This window comes from Nesoenas mayeri, assembly GCF_963082525.1.
Source record: "Nesoenas mayeri genome assembly, chromosome: 4".
Lineage (NCBI taxonomy): Eukaryota > Metazoa > Chordata > Aves > Columbiformes > Columbidae > Nesoenas > Nesoenas mayeri.
The window spans coordinates 59,357,223-59,383,266 of NC_137540.1; the positions used below are offsets into that span (position 1 = coordinate 59,357,223).

At 35.3% G+C, this 26,044-nt stretch overlaps 1 protein-coding gene across 1 annotated transcript in view; it reads left to right on the forward strand.

Moving 5' to 3' along the window:
• The window catches only part of ADGRA3 (adhesion G protein-coupled receptor A3), a gene marked incomplete at both ends in the record, with an annotated part of 56,713 nt that overhangs the window by 21,040 nt on the left and 9,629 nt on the right, over positions 1–26,044 (forward strand). Inside the window, 12 exons of the mRNA XM_080343911.1 lie at positions 1,294–1,365; positions 2,665–2,736; positions 3,637–3,708; positions 5,283–5,443; positions 6,343–6,556; positions 7,516–7,680; positions 14,427–14,628; positions 16,828–16,977; positions 19,655–19,816; positions 20,166–20,369; positions 21,468–21,681; positions 21,836–22,044. Coding sequence (XP_080200037.1) covers positions 1,294–1,365; positions 2,665–2,736; positions 3,637–3,708; positions 5,283–5,443; positions 6,343–6,556; positions 7,516–7,680; positions 14,427–14,628; positions 16,828–16,977; positions 19,655–19,816; positions 20,166–20,369; positions 21,468–21,681; positions 21,836–22,044 — 1,897 coding nt within the window. The remainder of the gene's footprint in view (positions 1–1,293; positions 1,366–2,664; positions 2,737–3,636; positions 3,709–5,282; positions 5,444–6,342; positions 6,557–7,515; positions 7,681–14,426; positions 14,629–16,827; positions 16,978–19,654; positions 19,817–20,165; positions 20,370–21,467; positions 21,682–21,835; positions 22,045–26,044) is intronic.

The following is a 26,044-nucleotide window of genomic DNA, read 5'->3' on the forward strand; positions in this document are numbered from 1 at the left end:
TTGGAAGTACTTGGCAGTCCCTGCCACTGTACAGGGCAAGAAAATAAAGTTGAGATAAGAGAAGTTTGTCATAGTTTTATTTAGAATTAATTTACTGTACTGCAAGGTAAATTTAAAGTATTTAAAATATTTCAAGTATTGAAAATGGTTATTAGTCATAGCATTGAAGTGGATTCGTGTGCCATGACACTGTCTGTTGTACCGTGATTTGTTAAGCTGGCTGTAGGAAATGCTATTGTGAAATCTTGGGATGGATTTATATTTTCACTCATACATATCTGTGTGATGGTAGATGTAATCCTCTTGTACAATTCTCTTTCAGGCAGAATTATTAATGTTGTGGTAGATGTAGGAGTTTTTTTTCCTATCCTTGCTTACTAAAATGTTGCTTTTAATTGGGATTACTGATTTTCTTTTAAAAGGCAGAACGTTCACATATTACCAAGGAATGAGAATTTTTTTCTTGTAGAAATAAGTGCCTGCGAAGATTCAGGATAACAGTACAGTAAAAAATCTTGGATTAATAAGGAGGTAGAAATAATTTTAACATTCATGCGGTGATAAAGTTTGTTCAAAGCTGTGTAGATGCTGGCAGATGCTTTCTGTGACCTTTCAAATTAAGCTGTATCTGCAAAATATCTTGAGTTACAAGTCAATACTCCTATGTTACTTGTACAACGAATAAAGCAGTTTAATGACATAGTTACTATACATTTCTCTTTGCAGTCTCCTATTCTATAAATCTAAGATTTAAAAATCTGTGCTATTTTTCCACCAGCTGTATTTAGAATTCTCAGGCAGGGCTTTTTTTTTTGGTGTCAGTAACACTAGTGCACTAGTGGAAACTTTCAATGTTGTGTCTTTGGTGTATTTTTAGGATCTTGTTTGGCTTCTTTTGGTAGATGCTGGGGACTGCTAAAGTATTTAAAATTGGGTAGGCTGAGGAATACAGGCTACCTACACAGTTCTGTGTAATGAGCAAATGTTACCCCTAAGCAGCTGTAACCTATTTGGACACTGTGGCCAAGTATCTTTGACTCCTTACCCTTTCATGTGATAGGAACTAATAGAATATTTAAAGGAATACACATGTTATTTAGATTCTTCTTTCTAGTTAAAATACAGATTTTCAAATTTTGAAAGATATTATGTTAGAGAAAGTAGAAATGTATCGTATGGCTTTTTTTGGCAGTTTTCAAATGAGTTGAGACAAGTTAAGTGTATCTTTATGCATGTATATCTGTTTTAAAGAGTAGTTTTTAGTAAATATTATGTCTTAATTTTTCTCCACAGGGACCTTAAGAACAACCTTATTAGTACTATAGATCCAGGAGCTTTTCTGGGGCTTTCATCTCTGAAAAGACTGTAAGTAGCACATCTAGCTAGTCAGTTTAAACAGAACAAACAAAACAAGCCTGGGAGTAGATTAAGTCTTAGGTTTTGGCAACATAGAGAGCAAAGTTTTTATGTATTTTATATATTTAAAGCTGAATATGTATGTGCTGTTCAAATTTATACATGCACACATAGATGTATGTATAAAACAAAGTCTGCTCTCAGTCTTATGACTCAAGAACATCCTCTGCTTGTGGCTTGGCAGTCTCACTTGTTCTTCCTGGCAGTCTCTTGTATTCTTCCTCCCTTTTTGTATTTTGGTGACTTGAAACATCACTGGGTAGATGTTCATTCAGAGGTTTGATGCCATCAAGTCTTGCTTTGTTAAATGTTAAACTCATGATGTTTTTTTTTCCCCAAAGGTCATAGTGGAACATTGAGTCCCTTGCTATTAATACTACACTGAAGTTACAAAGTTACAGGACTGTTAATACTTCTTTATTGAAGATTGTGCCAACATTCCCATTAACACATTTTTGGGGGATTTATACCTTGGCTGTAAAAATTAAGTCCTAGATAAACCTTTAAAAACAAGACCTCAGCATGCTGGCTTTTAAAAATTTTCTTTAAATATTCTTCAGATTTTCAGCCTTTGAGTCTTAAGTGATTTCATTGACATCCCCGCATTTAGTCAGTATACAACTTTCCTTCTTAAATTTTTTGTGGTGTGTATGTTCATTTGTCACTGATCATATGATCTATCTCACTTAAAAGGAAATTTTGCTGGTAGTTGCACTTTTGAAAACCTTAAAACTAAAACTGAAGGACCAATTCTGGACCATTACTACTTGCAAAGTTAATTTTCATTTGTTTAAGAATTTTTGGCAATTTGATTTAGTTGTAAAATATATAGTATTTATTTATGTAAGTATAAATATAGAAGTGGTCCTATTTATGTAGAATAAATGCATGGTGTAGGCCTCTCTGACGTCAAAAAATTAAGTGACGTAGTGCATGTGATGAACACAGTGTGCAAATATGAAAATTTTTAGTGATATAAACCGAGCCTGTTCTAAGAGGGTTTACTGGTAAAGGCTAGGCTTATTTAACTGCACATGGGCAAACTATTATTACTCCAGAAATGGAGTAAGGACTCTGTGTGCATATGTGTACACCCATAGAACAGTACCTTTTGGATTTTAAAGACTAAATGTATATATGGAACAATGTGTTACTCATTAATTTTAGTTTAAATACTTCTGTTTGTGGACTGTGTGTCATTTGGAAATAAAACAGTTTATTCTGAATTTTGCTTTTTTGTATTTATAGAGACTTAACTAATAACAGAATTGGCTGCCTGAATGCAGATATATTTAGAGGACTTGTAAATCTTATTAGATTGTAAGTATAACTTGTATACAATTTTACTTCTTAAGTTTTAGCCTCATGTAAGCGAACATTCTTTGTTTCAGTGCGAGTAGTTTGTTTTTTGCTTGGAAGACACTAGTGCGGCTGTGATTGTGAGTTGTTACTCAGTAACAAGCTTAAAAAAGAAAAGGGCGTGGGGGGCAACCAAAACCCTACTACTCAGTGTTTTGTCTGCTTTACATCCTTTTTCCAGTTTCCTAGAAGTTATGGAAGGGGGAGAGTAGCAGACTGTAGAAAACATTTTCCCTAGAAAAATACTTCAGGGTTATAGAATCTTTTAATATCTGTGTCCTCTACCATAGCATCAGTCTGTTTTTTTTTTTCTTGCTTTCTTACATTTTTGTAGTTCTTAATTACTTTAAGAAAATAACATGTAAGGTTATGGAATGTTTCTTTTCCCTGGTTGTTAGCTTCTTATGCAGTGATTTTACTGATATAGGGAAAGTGGGCATGTATAATATTTCTAAAAATATTTAGCTAGAATAAAACTTCTTACAGCATGTTAATGGCAACGCATCGATTCACTGTGAACAACAAAGTTAATTTTAAGCTTCTTGAAATGAATGTTCAACGTGTGCTAGTTGTTGCTTTAAATAAAGTCTTTTCTTGCAATCCTTGTTCCCAGGCTTAAAATTCTTCAGCTAAGAAAGGAGCATTGGGGAACAGTTTCTTTTGTGATTTTTTTTTTTGCTAGGCTATCAGACCTGATTATTATTCTTAGAGTCTTGTGAACTATGGTAGTATTGTAAAAGTATCTCGTAGGCTTTAAAATAATGTTATCTTGAAGAGAGATTATTATTATTATTATTATTTTAAATTTCAAATGTCATTTACTTGAGCATGAGTTTGAATCACGATACTTTAATTTCTTAGGAACCTTTCTGGAAATCTGTTTTCTACACTTACACAGGGAACATTTGATCACCTTGGTTCACTAAAGGCTCTGTAAGTACTTGTTGCATCTTTTCTTAATTTACATGATTATTTGTGTTCTTAACAATAACAAAAAACATTTTATAGACACTTTTACTACAGTTTAGCGTTTTTACTTTTAAACCTCGTAGTAGTGGTTTCTTTATCTGGATAAGCACATGGGAGCTGTATGTACAGATATTTAGGTGCTTATATAACTTCCTTTGAAAGATACTCAGTATTTGTTACGTAGTTCTGAGAGCAAAGCTATACTAGCATCTGGGCTTCTGAAGGTTGTATTCTGTATTCAATAAATAGCGGTTTACACCTTTTTAACAAAGGGAACAAATACTTTTAAGGAATATTTTAGTCCTTGAAGAATAGTATAGTTTTGTTACACGTAACAGTGGATACATCTCAACCTCGTGTTATTTTCGTCTCTTTTAATTTCATGAGAGTTGTAATCTTCTGTCAGGAAGAACGTGAATGGGGAGAAAAAGTATCAGTGCTGATGATTAGCTTGCATTTTTGCCTGGTAGTCATTACAGTTGGCTCACTCTACTGGGACTTTCTCAAAAACTCTGACTTGTGGATTTGACACCTAGTTAATTTCTTGTTTGTAAAGGTAAATGTTTCTTTCCCTCCTCCAGCATCTTCTAATTGTTCATAAGTTGTTTTTCCTGGTATTTTAGTTGTGTACATAAAGGTTGCTGTCCAAGAACATTACATGTCAGACAAGAGAACCTGGATATAACTATTGCCATTAAAAATGTGTGTGTGTGGAGGAATTCTTGTGAGTAAAGGCCAAATAGAATTTTGCAGGAATGTTGATTTAGTGTTTGAAGCGTTCTGCCTGCGAGTTCCTGTTATCCTCTAGACATTTGCAAAAAGAAAAATAAATTATGTCTTCACTAGAGGTAAAAACAGTGTAGACACAGGGACACATTATGGTAATTTTTTGACTGTTTCTAAATAAGGTATTTGTGTTCTCCTTTAATGTAGCTGACTACAAGAGAAACCTGTGGGGGATTTGGTATGTCTTTTTAGTAGAAAGTATTATTCAGAGAAGACTTTGTGAATCAATGAAAAGCCTTATATGATTTTCATATAAAGCAAAATAAAACTGTCATTAAAATTGTGTGAATTGTGTCTCTGAAAAGAGAATTAGGTGAGAAGCTATTTTTATCTTTCTTTTGATTTTACTGTCAAAGCACTGGATTGCTAAAATGAAGCAATAAAGTGTGTGCATAAGTTATGGTGATACACATTCAAGCAATTCTTTGTTATTACTCACTTAGATGTTGTCAACTCCCTCGATGAAAGAAATTACTAGAAAATTTTTCATGTGCAGGTATTAGATGTTCCTCATGTTTCTGGAGAAGACTCCATTTCTCAGGGGCCATGTACTTTTGTTTTTCAGACTATAGCTTGCAGAGGATGAGAGTATCTTCCAATAAGTAGTGGTAGCCAACTCTGCTGTACTCTGGGGTTTGACTGCTTGTTGTCTGTGTGTCTGTGATGATGAGAGGCATTGCACAGCTGTTATCAAACTTTCAGACCTTTGAGTGTTGCATTTTGTCACTGTAAATACCTATTTTGTGTTGCAGAGAATTTCAGACTGATTATCTTCTTTGTGATTGCAACATACTGTGGATGCATCAGTGGTTAAAAGAAAGAAATATAACTGTACGTGAAACTAAATGTGCCTATCCCAAGTCACTTCAGTCTCAGATGGTGACTGGGGTTAAGCAGGAGCTTCTGACTTGTGGTAAGCACTCCTGACAACTGATACTTTCTAATGCACTCTGTATTCTCTTAATATTAGTGAACTGCCTTTTTTTCTCTGTTTTGTTTCCCTGAAACTCAGCACTTACGTGATAGTAATAGTGATGCTTTTTCAAAGGCTGGTTTTTAGTTGTAATTCAGTGTCATTTGCTTTTGGAAATAAATAATAAAGAAATTGGTGAATTTGGATGTTAGTTTGTAGAAACTAAGGATGAGTAGTACCTTTTGGAGATAAACTCCTTTTGCCTCCTAATCCATGTTTTTTCAGGCATTTTAACCTAAATTTCACAAGACAAAGCAGAAACACATAGTTGTGGGGTTTATTTTTTTTTTTTTATTTTTTTTTCCCCAAAGTCTAGCTATCTGGTTTCAGATGTGCAAATTATTCCAAGCTCAAGTTTTTGAATTTGAAAGATCTTCATTTTATGACTTAATCTCCTTCGTGGTGATTCTGTTGTTGTTTAGTCACCTTCTTGTGGTGAAGACGACATGACCAACTTCCTTAACTTCTTTTTTGTATTGTAGTTATTCCATCTGTCAAAATAATATAATGTATGTGTTTGTGATTTTGAAATATTTATAGTGAGAAATTGTGAAGAACTAAAAGGCATATACTTTTCAAGTTTATATTTTTCAGTCTCGGATGTGGCCTGACAAAAGATTTTCAAAAGTATTACACTAAAGGAATACACATTTTGAAAAATAATGTAATGAGAATTTGTATTTTTCAATATCAGATGCATTGAATGTAGTTGTTATATAAAATCTTGCAAGATGCAGTTTACAAGGAGGTTATATCAAGAATTGATACTCAGTGTATTTTTCTTCTCTCTTGAAAACAGTTTCTTGCTATTAATTTTGCTTTTATTTCTTGGATTCTAGAACCGCCACTTGAATTACCATCTTTCTATATGACTCCATCTCACCGTCAAGTTGTCTTTGAAGGAGATAGTCTACCCTTCCAATGTATGGCTTCATATATTGATCAAGACATGCAAGTCTTGTGGTATCAGGATGGAAAGATAGTGGAAACTGATGAGTCCCAGGGTATTTTTGTTGAAAAAAATATGATTCATAACTGCTCACTGATTGCAAGGTGAATCCATAACGAGAAAATCTATTTCCCACTCCTTGTTTTCTGCTCTAATTTATTGACTATTTCCATAACCAATGAGGCCCTCTTATATCCTTGCTGAGTGAACACCTGTAGACAGAAACATCCCAAGTGGAGAAGTACTCTAATTTCACACATCTCCTTAATCACCCTGGTTTGGTCACTGTTGCTGACAATCAAGTTTGAGGTGGAGGTCTAAATATTTTATTAATTGAACCTAGCTGCTTAAAACAGGGTTAGCTAGAGCAGGTTGCCCAGGACTGTTGCAGTTGGGTTTTAATTAACTGCAAGGATTACCCAATGCAGTTCACGTAAAACGTCTTTGCGGTAGGATACGTTTGTTCTCTTGGAACATGAAAATGATGGAAACAAGGTGTTTAGGTAAGCTACTCAGGGATTCTTTCCTCTTCCTTTTGAGCACACCACAGTTATGAGTGATCTCCAGCAGAGATCTATAATTATAATTAGTTTGCCTGCAGCAGATTTTTGACTCATTCGGCATCTACAGACTGGTTATATATCCTGTAATTGCATTAGTAAATTAGGGCTTCTAACTTTATCACAAATGATGCATTTAGGAAGTTATTTTAGTTTGGCCTTTCTGGGACAACTATAAAAATTTTGTGTTGAGCAATGATAATGCTTGGGGAATTTGGACTTCTCATCTCTTCTTTCTGAAGTGAAGGAACTTTTTGTCATGGCTGTTATTGTTCTTTCCTACCTTGGCAGAATTGAGAGCTAGAAGAAGAGAGTAAATATTTCTCTGTTAAGTACAGTACATTGATTCATAGATATTTCTGGTTTTGTAAGATCACTCGCGGTTGTATGTAACTGGTATTTTCTTCCATTGTCTTTCTGTACCTTATTAATCTTTTGGTGAAAGCTTATGTAAATTTTATTGGAAGACTGTTGGGTTTTATTTGTTTATTTTATCTTTGCAGTGCACTGACCATCTCAAATATTCAGGCTGGCTCCACAGGAAACTGGGGTTGCCATGTACAAACCAGACGTGGGAATAACACAAGGACGGTCGACATTGTGGTGTTAGAAAGTTCTGCGCAGTACTGCCCTCCAGAGAGGGTTGTGAACAATAAAGGGGATTTCAGGTTGGTAACCTCTTTTTTTTTTTTTTTTTTTTTTTTCTTTCAGAGAAAAGTCCATTTAATTTTGTTTTTAATAAAGATATTATGCTTTAAAGGCACCTGTGTGGGTTTATTTATAAATGGCGTGTAACAGATTTTTAACTGTTCTAAATTAGTATGTTTTGAAAGACGTGCACACAACTATACTATGAAATATTAAACTTTGAGACTGGTAACTTGCATCTTTGGAAGACATGGAAAATAATCTATGATATTTGAAATATAAAAATGAAATTATTGGAATAGAGTGAAACTTTTACATGATCTATGAATTAGCTGGATCACATACTGAGGAGGGGGTTTCCACCAGGTTATCATTCTGGCTTAAAAAACCACCTGCTCCTGTACAACAAAACCACTATATAAGAAACATGTAATATATGTGGGATTTTGTTTTGTTTTGGTTGTTTTTGTTTGTTTGTTTGTTTTTTCTCTCCTGTAAATATTAGAGTAAATGGTATGAATGGTGTTTCCTTTTAATGCATATTGGGACTGCAGTGGTAGCTCTATTCCATTGTATTGGGTATTGCAGAGTATTCTATCTTTTTGTTCTTACCTCTTCACCTGTTTTCCCTTTTCTGGTCTTTCTGCTGCTGGTCACTCTAACAACACGTTACTCCTGGAGGTGCCAGCTGTAACAGATAGCTTCTGTATAGATTCTCTATATGTAAGGTAATTCCCTTTATAACTACTCTGTGTTGTACCTCTCTGCAGTAGCTCCTACTGAGAATTAGCGTGTGTCATAGCGTATGTTTTCACTACAGTTTGTAGGATTTCTTAATGTTGTAGTAACTGCTTTTACCCAGTCATTTATTTTCACTTTTCTTAGCTGCTTGGCTGTGTTGATCTTCTGCTTGATCTTTTGTTTGCATTTATAAAATTTTCTTCATTTCCCTGTGTACATTAGAGTTCTTTAAAGTTGTAATCTTTCTGTACAGCTAATCCAAGACCATAAATCTTTTATTTTAAGAAATGAGAAGCGAATTAAAGCGTGTTTCTGGGACATAGCTCTTGCAAGCAGAGGAGGCAAGCTTTCAAGTGCAGTACGCCTTTTCCAGTTGTAGCAAAAATTCAGGTATAGAACAAATGCTCTCAGCCAGGGCTGAGTTCACCTTCTGTATGTTCATCAGCTGGACAATTTGAGAAAGGGGAGCTGGTGTCTGAGTATGAGGAACTATTAGTAAGGGAAGTGCTGCACAGAGGCAGTTTGGAACTACTGAAGAGCTTCACTTTCGCATTGTAAGGAAAAAAGAAACTTTGTGCATATCCTCTTTTTACACTGCGGTGCTTTCAACTGCAGCGATGAGCATTACATTAGAAAACGAGAACTTCCTGCTTAAGATAAAAGGTGAAGAAAGTCAAACAGATGCATGCTGTATTCATCAAAGAACACGTCTATTTAAATCAGTTATGCATTTTTTAAATGATACTAGTGTGAATCGTTCTTCTTTGATTTGCCATTAGAGGTGAAAACAGATGGTAAAGGCTTATTTCAAAGTGTTTTCCATTAAATTAACCTGTGCTGTTCAGTGACTGTTCAGTGTAATAGGATTTACCCCCTCTGGAATTCAGTAGAAAGAAATAAGATTTCAGGAAATGTTCAGCTTATCAAGAAGTTCACTGTGTCTGGGTTCACTATAACAGACTTCCATTTGTAGTTTAGGTAGTGTAATAATAAAGAGTAATTTTTCACCTTTGAGACCATATGGAAATAAGGCTTTGACTAGTGAGAAAATGGTTCTGAGCAGATGGCTGTAAATGATCCTAGGTGAATTTGATTTTATAGTTTTTTAGTTGGAACTGGTTAGTCATTTTAGCTTGGAAGCTGTTTCAAAAGTGGCATCTAGATTTTTATCCCTTCAGAGATGGGATAGCAAACCGTAGCGAAGGAGGATGTTTGTCTTCAGTGTCTTTGGCTCAGTAATAGTAGTTTAGCATGAGTTTATAAAGGTTAGGCAAAAAGTGTCATCATCACGGAATATGTTTCTTTTTTAAATTTAGATATTCTTTTAAGCCTTACTCAGCAATATCTCTATGTTACAATCAATGATTAAACTGAAAATACAGTTTGCATGTTGAAATGTACTCTAATTCTTCTACTTCAGTAAATCCTTCAGCTGTTGTGTTTACAAAAATTTTATGCTGGTAGTTGATGGAATTCTTTCTTAAATATAAGAATTATCCTTTTGAAAACTGTTACTCCCTGAGTGTAATTAATCTTAAAGCTCCAGCTGTCATGCTGAATTTAGAAAATTACTGAGATGTAATATGAAAAAAATATTAGACTACCTGTAAGCTAATGAAATTATGATATAAAACCTCATTGTAACTGAAACTTATTGTTGGTTTAAAGAAATGAATGCTTTCAAAACATAATTAATATGCATGAAGGGAAAGGATTCTCTTATAATCTCATGGACTGGCTTTTTTTTTCCTGAAACGAAATTATAGTACTTAAATGTAAATGAACCATCTTTTCCACCACAGCTGTCTACTCTCATGTATATGTGATAAATTTTGAACACCTAATTATAAGCAGTGATGAAATAAGAGAGTTAATAGAGTCCAAATTTGTACTTCTGCTAGCAGTTGGGTAAACTGTGAAAGATGTTCAAGCTTGGGCTGACAAGAAATTAAGAATGCAGCCAAACTTTTGTAGCCCTTGTTTTCATGATGAGAATTTCATGTCGTTAGTCACCTTTCGAGCTCTGCTGGAAGAATGTCCTCTCTGAATTCTTGGAAAATGGAGAGCACCTCATCTGGTCATTGCATACAGGTACTGGGAGGAAATGGTTCATGACTGAGAATGGTCCAGCTTAACCTTCATTAGTAAAAACAGGGAATAAGGGAAGTGTAGTTACAGCTGGAATCGGTTCTCCCATCTAATTCGCTGTTGGGCTGTAAAGAAACTTGTACCTGCACCATGGGTGTTGTGAATGGGAAAGAGGATGAGGGACACTGCTCCCCACAAAGCGCTTCTGTTAGTGACACTCTGCGTTCGTGTTGGTTTTGTGTATACAAAATTATGGCAGAAAGTTGGGAGTTTTAAGTTGCTCATCTTTTGTGTCTGGTTAGTGGAAAGCCTTCTGAATTGTTAGAGGAATAATATATCAGTTTTATTAGGAAAATGTTTCTGTACATACCTAATTTGTTACAAAGGCAGCACAGATTATATGGCTGTCTAGTATTACTAGTGTTCTTTTGATAGGATCATGGTAAAAGACGATAAAATGCTGTGCAGGGAGATGAGTGAAAAGTAAACACAGCAGAAATAAGGGGACAGTAATAAAAGGGAAAGAGATGAAAAAGGGACAAGGGGCGAGAAGACGAGAGAGAAGGCAAAATAGACTTGGTATTATCTAGTTGTCTTTGAAGTAGTGTTAAATACTGGAGCCGTCACTTTTTTCCATTTGATGGCTACAGAATTTCTAGAAGATACATGTAGCTTAGAAATTATACTTATTTAAAAATATACTAATTAAAGCTCTTCTGAAAGGCTTATTTTTCATTTGAGTCCTAGTGTTTCAGTCTGGTTTCTCTTTTTCTAATTCTTCTAGGTGTGAATAGTGAGGAAAGGAATGGCACATGCCATTTTTCAGTGAAAATATTTGTTTTGGAGGTTGTGTCATACAGCATCTCTCAGAACTGGAGTTTTAATTATGATAAGGCTATGTGGCACTCAGTCTGTACACCGATACATTCAGTCACAACTGAGCCCACCACGCTTCAAGTTAGAAGTGCTTCGGAAAAATACTACTTTTAGAAAATAGTCTGTATAGAGAGAGGCCGGTATCCTTTTCAAAGTGGAATCTTTGATCTAGAAACTTAATACAAAAATTTCAGTGTTGATAAAATTGCTTTGGAAATGATGCTTTAGACTCCAGTGTCAGTGTTTGTGGGAACCTGACTGTATTCTGGAAGCTGAGGTTTGAGTGTATTATGCAAGGTATTTGGACGCCCTGCAGGTCTTCTAACAGCTGTGCCAGCTGATTTATTAGTTGTCCTCATCTGCCTGTTTTCTTTTTGGCTTCATTCTTGGAAGGCTCATTATGCATTCAAGAAGCGGGAAAAGAGAAGTAGCTCATCTTTGTCCTTTTCCTAGTCTGTGTTGATCAGACTTCATTTTAATTGTCCATACAGACTTTTCAGAGACTTAAATAAGTTTACATGAATTGTTGCCTCTTAGGCCTTCTTCCGTTCGCAGCAGATTCGTAACTTGCTCTGTCCTTGATCAGAGTTGGCCAGACATGATCTAAAGTGATGATTTTTTAGCTTGCTAGGGTGCATGGAATGTTGCACTGAGGTCACTACTAGGATTGCAAAAATTCACAAAGGCTGTTGTGATTTTTCTAAGGGAGATTTTTGTCCTTTCTGCTAGGTTTTCTTCTTTATGAGAGCAAAGATGGTAAATAATATACATCACTGTTGCAGACCCCATATTTGTTCTTTGAATTAATTTACGTTCTCTAAAGTGCCTGTATATAACTCCTGGCATTTAAAAACTGAGCTAATCTTTTTTTTCTTTCTCTTAACCACCTCCATTGCCACCAATTCTGATATAAGCTTTCCTTTCTGATAGAGGTTGAATGGTGACACTTGCATTAATTTCTTGAAGTGGCTGCTGAGGCTCTGAATAAAAGTCTATGTATTTGCTAGGCTGGCTGAATCTGCTATGATACCCAAATTATCTTCTGTGTCTTCTGGTATTCCGATAGTACTATAATGGTTGTAATAAGTCTCCATTTCTTAACTAAATGATGTCACTAGAATATGGAGAACTGATTTGTAATGCTAAAGATGTTATAAAAGCTAGTAGAATTTAAGCCTTTTTTTACTATCTTAAGGGACTAAAATTTAAGCCTTTGTTTTCTATTTGGTTTGTTGTAATTATTGTTTAGCCTTTGCCCTTAGATTCCTTACTGACTTTGAATTCTCTTATGGTCGTTGCCATGACTTGTGCATTTTAAGGATGCTACCAGCAGCAATCTTGCAGTTGCTTGTTGCCCAAACCTAAGTAATCTTTGTCAAAATGGCCTGAAGACAGACCCTTTCCTTCTTTACTGAACATACCAAAATTGTTCTGTTTGAGCTGATTAGGAATTAGTAGGAATTGGAGACAGAGAGAACTTTCAGTATACCCCAAAAGGTTAATCACTTGTATCATTTAATATAATTGAAAAGTGTAGCCTTTTGCCTTAGCCTGTCCCTGGAGTGATTCTCTTCTTGGAGAAAGAACTGTGATAAACCCCAGTGTCTTCAGTAAGAAGTTACTTAACTGATGAATAAGGAAGGAAAATGGGGCTGACTTGTTTAATTTCTATGCTTTCACAATATTAGTTAAATTTTAATTTCCTGAAATGGAATATTTTTCAAGGGATTTACTCCATCCTCCTCCAAACACAGAAAGTTGTTTTTTGTTTTTTGTTTTTTCAAATATAGGTATGTTCTGAGTATCTCTTAATTTAGATGGTAGTAGGGACTAAATGGCTATTTAATGAAATGTAGTCCAGGTATAAAAGCAAACTTTATATCACTGTGTAATCTAACAGAATATTTTTGTTTGACCACTTCAATTTTTGGAGATGACTGCTTTGTGCAAGGCCCTTTAAAATACTTAAAACTGAGAAATAGTATGTTAGCTCTAAAGCCTATTCAAGGAGCTTGACTTAATTATGGTACAGAAAGCCTGGGATGATCAAATGAAGCCATCCTTTGCCCTCAGTTTTAGTTAAACCTTACATGTTGGGCTGTTGAATTTGAGATACTTATCTAAATTGTGGAATGCTCTGTATGCTCTCTGCTTTAAAACTTTAAGTATTAGCTTTCTGAGTGATAAAATACTGCTTATGTGTATCCTAACGGGAGAGGGCCGGAAGCAGGGACAGGCAGACTGGGTGGTTTTCCTTGTCCCTGTCCTCTCTTCCCAGCACTGCAACCTAATTCAGGCGTGGTTTCCTTTGAATCAGTTCTGATCTCGTGAATAATCAGTCCACGACAGGTGTATTGCATTTTAATTTTCTGTATTCATTCATTCTTTCATTTTTATCTGTATATGTTTATACAGATAAAATATGCAGTAGAATCCTAGAGGAGAAAGCTGATAGAATAAGTTTTCTTCAAAAGTGCTTAGTTCCACATAACTGGAGTGAAAGGAATTGTTTTCTACTTAACATCATGAATGCTTTTGTTTCCCATTTATTTCTGTTTGGTTGCAGTACTGCTACTGTTTATTAATTGCTGTAAGAGTAGTCTTCTGTTCATATCTGCAGTTTACTATTGATACCAGTACAGTCATTTGAAAGTTATGTTGGTGCATGTGAACAGGGCAAATAGAAAGCTTGCAGGGCTTTCTACGATGTTTTAAACTGGTTTTATTGTGTTAATATAAAAATTTTCATGAAGTAGTCAAGGTATTTTTATAAAAAATTGTAAACGATTTTTAGTAATTTTATGACCACTTTTTTCTCTCCATCTGCAACCTCATGAAAGAATTCAAAAAAAGCATACTAGGATTAGAACTCATTTTGTTAATAATACACAAATATGAACAGCTTGAAAATACTGAAGGCGAGCCAAGGTGGCCCTTTAAATAGTTTAGAGATGCTTAGTTTTGAGTGTCTCTTTATTTCATGCTGTAGTGCTTAATCCTTTTATTTACTTGTCATGTAAATTTGTCTAATTTTTTTTTTCTTTTGCTTTCGACTCCCCAGGTGGCCTAGAACATTGGCAGGCATCACAGCCTACCTGCTGTGTACGCGTTACTCCGCTGGCAGTGGGATATATCCTGGCAACTCGCAAGATGAGAGAAGAGCCTGGCGCAGGTGCGACAGGGGAGGGTACTGGGCAGAAGAGGACTACTCCAGGTGCCAGTATGCAAATGATGTGACTCGAGTTCTTTATATGTTCAATCAGGTAATTTGTGCATTTCTATGATATCAAATTATTTGATGAAAATAAAAACTCAAAAGTCCTTTTTTTTTTTTTTTTAAGCTGATAATACTGGTGTTCTAGACGAATTATGATGAACGCATGCCTCTGAGTCCAACACTAGAACTTGTAGGTTTATGTTAAAAGTTTGGTTTAATATCTGGTTTGAGTGCTTTCAAATTGAAAGTGCAAGGAAAATGTTATTCTTTGGTGTACTTGTGTGAAGTATAAGAGAATGGTACTTGTCATAGGTTTTTTTTTGTCAACTAGATGCCCTGTCCTGCCCACAAGCTACAGAGAAACAAGGCAGGCTGAGGCTGTAATGGAGAACAGCTATTTTCATTATGATCATAGAGAATAGTAAAGCTCTGCTCTACCTCTGTTGCTGTAAACCTCTAATGGACTTGATGAGGCTGAGAGTTAACTAGTGAAAGCAGTGCATATTAACTAGGTGTCTGTAATCTGGTAGTACTCACCAGGATAAAATAGAGTATTCTAGATTTTCACTGTAGCTATGAAACAAACCTTTTCAGCTCCTAACTCCTTTTGAAGCTTGTCCCTAGTTAATGCATGCTTTCACAAACACTATTCTGCAGTGATGTACCCACCCTTATATTTAAAAGTACTCCATAAACTTTGAACCTCTGGTTTAAGGTTGATGTTGTCCAGTGCAGTGAGCATCTCCACCAGCTCCCTCAGGACCCTTGGGTGGATCCCATCCAGCTCTGGAGACTTGTGCGTGTCCAAGAGATGTAGCAGGGGTGAGGGTCACACTGGTATCTTCAGAAAATCAGAAGTAGAATTTCCATGTGTGAGGTAGATAACTTCCTGTTATCTGCTTAAAAATACATGCATACAGGCATGCTACGCTGAAAGAGAGATCTCAAATTAATTTTCTCAAATGGAGAAGTTGGCATGTTCTGGTTTTAGGACTTGATTTTACTCAGTAGAGCCTTCCCCTTTTTCTGTGTAGTAGGTCTGGAATTTTTAGCAGAATTCTGCACAGGCTTTGATTATCTCTTTGAGAGTAACATTAAATGTAATATTATAAGCATCTTTAGAGCCTTTGAACACAAAAGTAGTTGACCTGTTTTGAATATTAGAACTCTGCCAAGCAATTGAAATCAAGTAGAGGTCTAAGTTTAAAATGGAGTGAAATCTTTGTAGCATTTACAAACAAAAATTTATATTACGCTGTTCTCGTTTGCATATTGTACAGATATAGTTTTAGCTGTAAAGAAATTTGCATTTAAAGAAATTATGCAGAATATCTGAATTGGAAAGTTTACTTAGTTCAGTTCTTCTTATGACTTTGAACTTTATTTATACTTTAAATGCATGGCTTTGTGTTTTCAAAAAAAATAATCTTCCATTCATTGCATTCAAATCTATGTACAAGTGCTAAGACCAGCAGGAACAAATATGTGATTGTGCTTATGTGGCACATTGCAAATCCAGTAGGGCGACCTAGATATCTGTACACCAAACATGGAGAGACAGAACATCTCTAGTTTGGATTATCACGGATAAACAGCATCTGAACACGAGCTGATAACACTTGCACAGCTTTCCAGTGTACTATGTGATGTTCCCTGCTAGCTCAGGCATGTTGATGTTGCATTTCAGGAATGAAGCAATGAACTTTGTCATAGAGTTGACCTGTCTTGGGATGTTTGTGGTGTTTTTTTTTTTTGTTTGTTGTTTTTTGGTTTTGGTTTTTTTTGGTGTGTGTGTATGTGTTCCATTCCAAATGATTTCTATAATTATATAATCAAGAGTGAATGCTACAGCAGTGATGTGTTTTAATTTCTTTTGGTTTCCCTTGCTATAAAATGCCATATTTTAGGAGCTTTGTGTTGTCATGCCTAGGCTTTGGTATAAAGGAAGGTAAGAATTTGACAGTACTGTCTTTTGCTCCTTTTCTTGGTGCAACAACTCTTCCCCTTCTAGGACAACAGGATAGAGCCCACTTTCTGGCTGTTGGTACAAATGCTGGTTCTCTGGCTTGTAGGAAATGTTCTTCCTAACAGATAAGGTGGTAGTCCCTGGCTACTTAAAACACTGTGATCCCTGTGGGAATTGCTATCCTCTTTGGGAAAATTCTTATTTATTAATTGCTGAAGCATTGCCTCTATCTTGTACTTAATTTTCACTTCAAAATGCTTTTGTTTGTTCTCTGTGTAGATGCCGCTCAACCTTACTAATGCAGTGGCAACAGCAAGACAGCTCTTGGCTTACACTGTTGAAGCAGCAAATTTTTCTGATAAGATGGATGTTATTTTTGTGGCTGAAATGATAGAGAAATTTGGAAGGTTTGCTGAAAAATATAAAGAGGTAACTGCATAATTTGCCATCACTTTAAAGTAATCTGTCCTTAAGTATTCTGAGCGGTGAAACCTTCTCAACATTAGATGCAGGCACTGAGTTAGTGGATTATCAGTTTCTATTCCATGTTTTTGTTTGTTTAGTAGGTCCCTGAAGTTGCTGACCCATGGTCACAGACTTTGCATTCGTGCTGAGATGATCCAGCATTCACTGGACCTGTAATGTGAGTAACACCTCTGGTCAGCACTGGAGCAGGGAGATAGGTACAGTAAGTCTGTTTTTATTTAATATGGAGTGGGTCACACAGGTTTTCATTGAAGTTTTTCTTATGTAAAAATACAAATAATGAAAGCCTCAGAGATCCTCTCAATAATGAATAAAACAAGACTTATCTTCTCCCCTCCTACCATGGTAGGCTGTCTTTATTCAGTATTGAGCTGTATCTGTAAGGTTTTCAGTATTCCTATATCTTGCAGGATATAAGACATTGAAATAAAATCTTGGAGAATGCTCATTGTTGGGGAGAAAAGTGTGAGTGGTTGAGTAGTCCCACCAGTGGGTAGGAACTCTCTGTTTCACTGCTGAACAGAGGTTATATTGATCTCACTGTACAGTCCATGTTGGGAAGTTGGAGACCACAGCACCTCAATTATAAACGTGCACAAACAAAAAGACAAATTTTCGCTGTCCACCCTCAGCAAACCATAAATGCTGGTTCTAAATTCTTCGCAGAAATTCTTGGAGAATTTTAAGGCTAAATCTCCTTTTTACAGTCATGCCTTGTATTTTTTGTGTGTGTATTTTGGAATTATATGAGCAGTTCATTAAATGGCTGGTTTTGTACACAGTTAAAAACAGAACCATGTTTTAGATTGCTGCTTGATTTGCTACATTATAAGGATATTCTCAACTGTGATTTATTGACTGTGGAATGATACAATCTGGCATTACTTTGCCATTTCTGAAGGTAATAGATGATATGAAAAAATTAAAGTCGAATTCATAGGTATTTTTGATCTTAAACAATGTATTTTTTGTCTTAATTGGTTTGATTTTAAGTCAACCTTTGATTTGCTGGTATATCCAATGATAATGAGTGCAATTTCATTTAATATTTTTAAGTACCTCTAATTAAGACTTATTTCTTATTAAGATATTAATCTACAAACCTTTTCTTGACACTGTATTCACTTATACCATCTTATTGGCAGTTCTTTAGTTTGTGTTTCCTTGGCTATTCTGAAAGATAAAAACTATAAATTATAAAAAGCATTTAATAAATTTTTCATGTCAGAAGAAATAAACTGAAGACAAATGTTCAGGAGGGTCTTAGGAGATTGTCTTAAGTTAGAACACAGTTGGAAAAACTTCTGTGTACTTTGGTAAGCAGGAGACAGAATAATGTGTAATATTTTTAAAAGTATGAAACAACTTAAGTATTGTGACTTTAGGGTCTTAATACTGTTAATTTATTGTAAAACCATCTTTTGATGTGTAAAACATGTTAGAATTTTTCAAGTAGTAATAAGTCATAATGAAGATCTTCAATTAATTTAACTTTGATTTGGTTTTGAGGATTTAATGAAAAGGGCTGCAACCTGCAAATGCTGCTTGAGGCTCTGTGTTAGCTGTTGAGAATGTTTGCTGATTTGTAGCTTCTGTCCTTAAAACTGACAGTTCCTAAAACAATCAATATCTTTATATTCCCGTTCTTGCCTTTATTTTAAACAATTTTTAAAAAGAACAACAAACTACTATGTCATCTCCTTATTAGTAATATTTTTAAAGAAAATTGGGAAGCATGGATAGTAAAGGAGATGTCTTTCCAATCCCACCCTCTCTCTATGCAGAAAATTCTAGTCCCTAAATTTAGGCACTGTGAATTGCATTTCAGTCAGTTCAGCTAGAAAATACACACACCTCCACTTTTGGCCAGTATTTGTCACTTTCTTAAATGTTGTAAAAATCTGGTGTAGGTCAGTGTTGTCAATGTAGGTGCTTGTTAATTTTGACAGAGTTGTGGCCTAAATAAATGAAATCCCTTTATATTAATAGTTTGTCTGTCACACAGAAGACAGGGCAGGGAGTGTGAGCATAAACTTACAGCAGTGTAACTGGTGGTTTGAAAGCAGCTCTGGTACCTCTGGGTATTTGCTATCTCTATCATGTATAACCTGCAACATAGAACAGTTCGTGCAGTATTAAAGGCAAGCAAGGAAGCAGTCAAAGAAAAGGCAGGCGTAGTGAGAGAAAGAAAAGCACGAGGGTTGCATGCTATTTTTTGCCTGTATTACTCTTTTCTTATTGTCTTCCCTCATACATGCAAACTGTACTATTGTTGATTTTTATAATAGTTTATTTTAGGTTTAAAGTTGATTATAAATTGTCCTTTTAACTAGTACAGTAGAATGTGGAGTATTACACTTCATTTTTAATGAAATATCTGTATTTGTTTTCTAAATATAATGTAAGCAGGCAAAAATTAGGTTGGCATAACATTTTTATTGAATGGAGGTAAATGTCTCTAAGTATTTCAGTATCTCAACGTGACAAGTGGTGATTGAAACAGGAACAGCCAATTTTCTTTTTCTTTTTGTGCTGACAAGTTGCTTTATATTTTCTGATAATGATCCTACTTGACAAATACTTTGAAAGATATAAACTATTCATTTCTTTTCCCTGTTAGCTTGGTGATGTGATGGTGGACATAGCAAGTAATATTATGCTAGCTGATGAGCGTGTTCTGTGGATGGCACAAAGGGAAGCCAAGGCTTGCACTAGAATTGTACAGTGTCTACAGAAAATTGCTATGTATCGGCTTGCAAATGGAGCTCAAGTTTATTCTACTGTAAGTACAAATTTATTTATTTACGAGACATTTTGCTGGCTCTGGAGTTTCAATAGCTTTTATTTTTCTTAATAGATGTTGTCATTATCTGAAATGCCTACCATTTCTGTAGGGAGAAGAGAAATACTCTGAACAGATTTGTCTCTGCTGGATAAACAGAAACAGTTTTCTGGGTGGTATTAGCGTTGTTTTGTTTGTTTGTTTGGTTTTGGTTGATTGGTTGTGGGTGGGGGTTTTTTGTGGGGTTTTTTTTTTTTCTTTCTATTAAGGCAGAGAATCCATTTAAGATTATTTATTATTCTTCTTGTGAAGTGTAAAATTATTTAATGTTTGACTTTTGTCATCACAGTACTCTCCAAATATTGCTCTTGAGGCTTATGTAATAAAAGCTGCTGGTTTCACTGGGATGACATGCACCGTATTTCAGAAAGTGGCTACATCAGACCGTACAGGACTCAGTGATTATGGGAGAAGAGATCCAGATGGAAATCTAGATAAACAATTAAGCTTTAAGTGCAACGTTTCAAATACGCTGTCAAGTCTGGCTCTAAAGGTCGGATACTCATTGTTTCACTACTGTCGTAATATCTTAGATATGAATCATTTAGAAAGCAAGCTTATATTATTAACTTTTAAAGTAGCATTTTTACGTAATCCAGAATGGCTGTGACAAAAGGAAGTGACAAAGGATAATAAAGTTTGATTGTAGAATATCTTTTTTAATGGACACAATTTTTAATGAGTGGGTGTGGTTTTCCTTATTAAAGCTTCTTAAGTTGAAAGATGCTTTCATATCTTTTCATAAATGTGGAAATTGAAGTACTCTGTACTTCATAATGATACCCAGCTTCATTTTGCTGTATATTCATCTTCATTATGTATTAAATCAGGTATTACCAGTCTCCTTAAAGATCTGAAATACTCTGCTTAGTGATACTGTAATTAAGCATGAAGTAGAAAATAGACCTGAAAGGTTAAGTTGATTTACATGTATATGTGCATGTGCACGCACACACACACACACATATATATATGTGGGTGTGTATGGAATGGAAACTTTTCCTCATATTCTATAGAAGTATTTTTTTCAGTTACATTCCATAACATACCAGTTTGCTTTTATCACTTCATTTGCCTGAACATCACTGCAGGGTGTATATTTGAAATTATATTTATGCAATTCTGTGAAATCACATGCAAGCTTCCCTACTCTAGCATAATTTATATACAACTTAGTAAAACTTGTTTGTATACAGTGTTTCATTTTGAATGGTACTAATGCACAATTACAGCGTTTCTCTTTGTCTGCTTATCTTGGTTACTGCTTCTAGTTGCCAGTAGTTTAATCTGGAAAGCTCTTGAAATACTTTACTCTTATCAACTTCAACTTTACTCTCTGTAACAAGTAAGGTAACTGCAGGTTCTTAGCTTGCTTTTTTTTTCTTTTAAAGAAAGTGTCAAGACTTTAGTAAGCCAATTGAATTATTTTTATCATGGATTACTTGGAAACACTGTCAAATAGGTTTGTCACGATACATAGTTTGCTGAATGCATTAATCTCTGACACTGTTCAGTTGGAGGAGTTGCTAATTTAATCTTTATAAAGAATTTCGTTTTCTCTTTAAAACGCTAAAAATCTGTTTATTTGTAGAACACAATTGTAGAGGCTTCTATCCAGTTGCCAGCTTCCCTTTTCACCCAAAAGCAAAAAAGAGAAATCAAACCAGCAGATGAATCTGTCTACAAGCTTCAGCTTATTGCGTTTCGCAATGGAAAGCTTTTTCCAGCAACTGGGAATTCGACAAATCTGGCTGATGATGGGAAACGTCGTACAGTTGTAACACCAGTTATTCTTACCAAGATAGGTTTGTTTTTTATTTCTACTTTTTAACGATCTTTAAAAATCAGAAAAATTTTTGACTCTTTTTTGCTACTACTGTATATCTAATAAAAGCTTTTTAGCATCTAATGTGTTACATGTTGAGAAATTTATGTGCAAATGCATTTCTTTTGTAACAGATGGTTTAAACCTAGCCAGTCACCACGTTCCTATAAATGTGACACTGCGGCGCATTGCGCATGGAGCAGATGCTGTTGCAGCTCAGTGGGACTTTGATCTACTGAATGGACAAGGGGGATGGAAATCTGATGGTTGTCGCATTCTTCTGTCTGATGAAAATATTACTACCATTCAATGCTACTCCCTCAGCAACTATGCTGTTTTAATGGTATGAGACTTAGAATTACATGTCACTTTCTGGAACTTAAAAATATGTAAAATACAATTCTGTTTGTTTTTTTTTTTCTTGCATTGAAGAAAACGAGCATTCCCACATTCCATTTCATGTAAAGCTAGACGTAAGATATAAATGTTGATGTAAGATGAAGTTTAAGTGGAAATATGTCAAAGTGGAATTAATTACTGATTATACTAGGCACAAAAGAATTTTCATGTAAAAACTACTATATTATTGGAAGCCATTTTAATGAGCTAGTTAATCAAATGGGCTTTTATGAACTCTAGTCTAACAATGACAGTTTAAAATAGAGAAAGGTAACAGTCAAAAAAATAATCTTTTCTGTGTTAGATAAAATTTGTTAGCTTTGTCTCTTGGCAGGACTGTTTTCCAGGTATTTTTTCTATGATCTGTAACCAGAGATTTGCTATTTCACTGCAAATTAGATATTCATTCACTAGTATGTAGGTCTGTTACCAGACGATATCAATTGAAAAAAAATAAAATCAAAGTGCTTAATTACCATCCAATATGTTTTTAAAATATTGCTTAAAAAATAGTATCTGAACTCTAGTCTTAGTGTATTGATAGCAATAAAATGTTTAACCAGTTCTAAAATATAGTGATCACTAAAGAAGGGAGTGAGACACGTTCTTTTAGTGCACTTCAGTTATGAAGTAGATTTTCTTATTTGTCTGTTCCCACAGTTCTTCATTTCAGAATTTGGCCTGTGAAGCTTCCCTTTCTACAGATGGTGACTGGTACTTGCTCGTCACTCATCACCACAGATGTTAAATGATAAAATGTGATACACACAAACAGGAGGGTAGTAGGAAGCTGAGTGAAATAGTAACAGGTTTAGGAAATCTTGTTAACTTAAGTGTAAATTTGGCATGGGTTTTGTTGTAGGTAATGTGCTCTGTGTGGAATTAAATAGATATTTTAATGTAATTGTATGTGGAAGAAAGAAGATTAGTTTATGATGACCAGTGCATGAAAATTTGCTATTTTTCAAAAATCTTCCTCTTAAAAGAATTTAGTAGAATACCAAAAAGCTAAACATAAATAAAATTAAGATTTACATGCCAAGCTTTTTAAAAGAGCTCAAAGAAAGCAACTTTTCACTTTGCCTCAGAAGGTGCTGTTTTAAGTTACTTCAGACAGTTAAAATCCTATAGTTCCATTTCATATTTTTCAAATACATAATCCTTTCCTAAAACATAACCGCATTCTTTAAAATGGAATTAAACTTCATTTGTATGTGTAGTATGTAAAAGAGAGATTATGCTTTAAATTGGTCACATTTCTGCCATCTGGAGGAAGAAAAATGAAGAGCATATTCAATCTGCTGCTGTAAATGACTATTTCTAAATTAATACATGGTAAGATGATATTGGTATCTTATTTTGAGTTATATAGAGAACTGCTGACAATCAGAAATCAAAAAGGTTAGAGGGAGAGGCAGCTTTCTCTTCTGCCAGCGGCTCTCATTCTATGCTTGCTCGAAACTGGTGTTCGTTAAACGTTTACCTATTTCCCAAAACGCTGGGCTGTAGAGACTGGAGCGGAGGGGCGAGGTGGAGGAGGACAGAGTAACATTCATTTGTTAGATCAGGGATGTCAAACTTGTTTTCACCAGGGGTCACATCAGCCTCATGGTTGCCTTCAAAGGGCCGTATGTAACTTTAGGACTGTATAAATGTAGGAGTAGTCCTGAAATTACATTTGGCCCTCTGAAGGCAACCTTGAGTCTGATGTTGGCCCCTGGTGAGAATGATTTTGACACACCTGTGGTAGGTAGTCCTTGCATGTAGTTAATACACTGCAAAAGCTCTGAATGTTTAAGGGGCTGTTGAAAAAGGTTTTCATAATGCCTATCCATATATTAACTAAGAAAAGCCATAATAGCCAGTTTCATTTGTGAACTCTCACAGTGTTGTGAAGGTCTGGATTCTGGTCCCAGGCTCATAGGAAATTCTTTTGGGTTCAGTTTTAGAAGTTTGACTTTTAATTCAGCAGTTGTCATTAACATCAAATACATGAACAGTAGTGGCAGGAGAGAATGGAATGCAATATTCCATCATCCTTACTGGATGGTGTATGACTTAACCAGTGTTATTTCACTCTTTTTCCGTCTACTGTGCCTTGGTATGTATGTGTGTAGAAGAAAGGAGGTTGTAATACACTGACTCGTCTTCATATATTTAAGAACATAATGTAAAGTCCTCTCTGACAAGGAAACCCATAACTCACTGCCTAGTTTTCTAATCTTAGTAATTTCAGAAGATGCAGTTATAAAATTTTGTATTTATTTGGAAATTATTTTAACCACTGTTTAATAATACAAGACATAGCCAGGAAGCTCAGCTGAAATCTCATTAGTATAGGCCTGCAGCAGAGATTAAAAAAAACTAACAATGGTAGTTGAGAAGAAACAGAGTTCTGGTAGTTGGCCATAAATGTCCTAATGTTCTTCTTAATGTTATCTCTATGGTTACTTTACTGTAATTCTTTTTTACTAAATTATTATTTAAGATCAGTTTAGCTCAGAAATAACATCATTTGCTCCCTGTACTGCTTTTAGTAGATCTGATTAAAATGTCAGTGCAATTGCTAAGAATTCCATTGACTTAGTGAGCATTGGGGCAAGGCCTTTGCTGACTAGGCTAGGCATACTGACTTTTCTCAGATGTCTTAGAAGTTTATTGTAAATCTTGCCATTTTCGTAGCCCTTGGTCTCAACATTCACACAAATAGATGCAGACATCTTGTTACCTGTCAATCTGGAAGCAGCAACCAGAATTATCCTACAGTTCCTCTTCTCTGATACTCACCAGCTGTGGGTGCCAGTGCATTTGCTCATGCTTGTAGCAGCACCGAGTTCCTAGGGATCTGCAGCTGGAGATCAACCAGGCCATGGGTAGTGTTGAAATCGGATAACACGGCCTGCCTGGGGCATAAGATTTTATGATCTTTCTCCAAGTGTTTTTTCCAAGTGCCAAAGAAAACCAAATACATAAAAATCAAACTGACAATCTGATTAAATTAGTTTGAAATGAGGTAGGTGAGTTAGTTAAAAATACCAAATTTATATTCTGATGAAAGAACAATTGAAGGAGTGGTGAAGAGACTGCTGACTCTAATTTAATTGTAAGCCTCAATTCAAGAACTCTTCTTCTGTTCATGAAATCAGATTACCCAGCTTAACCTTAAAACCAGATTGTATATCACTGTGGTTTTTCTCAAAACAAACTGAAGCTTCCTCCTAATGTTCTACTGTTCTTTGTGAATGCCAAATTTGTTCTTTTCCCCAGCATGCTTTTGAACTTTGCCAACTCTAGAGATATAGGAGTGACTCAGAGGTGAGAGACATTTCTGTATGCTCTCCCTTCTGAAACATTAAAAGAGTTTTTTCCAGTGGTCTTAGTTAAACAGATTTATTTTATTTTGTGCTGAAAGGGACTGACGTTATGTTGGTTTGGGGTTTGTGGATTTTTGTGGCTTCTTCCCCCCATGCCCCCAGTGTTCATTACCATAATGGAAATGGAACTCTAGTAGTTGTAACTGCATCCAAACAGAATTATTTCTTCTTGCTATTCTTGTTAATGAATAAAAATGTCACTCCTTAAATGTCATTTGAAATACTGCCGTGCTTTAACAGTCCAAGGTCCCATTTCATGCTTACTCCTTAAGTAATATTTTGATGGGTGGGTTCAGAAGACCTGAACAATGCCAAAGAGCTGTTGAATTCTTTTTGAGTTGTCAACTGTATATTCCAGTCAAACAGTAATCATAGAATAAGAGTCTGGTAGGGAGAGCATCTGGTCAAATTATCTGCTTGAAATTCGATCAGCTTCAAAGTCAGATCATATTGCTCCAGATCCTACTGAGTCAAGCTTTGGGTATTTCCAAGGGCAGAGTCTCTCTGGCCAGTATGTGCCCACTGCCATTCTAGTTTTTTTCCTATATCTGATCATAACGTTCCATGTTG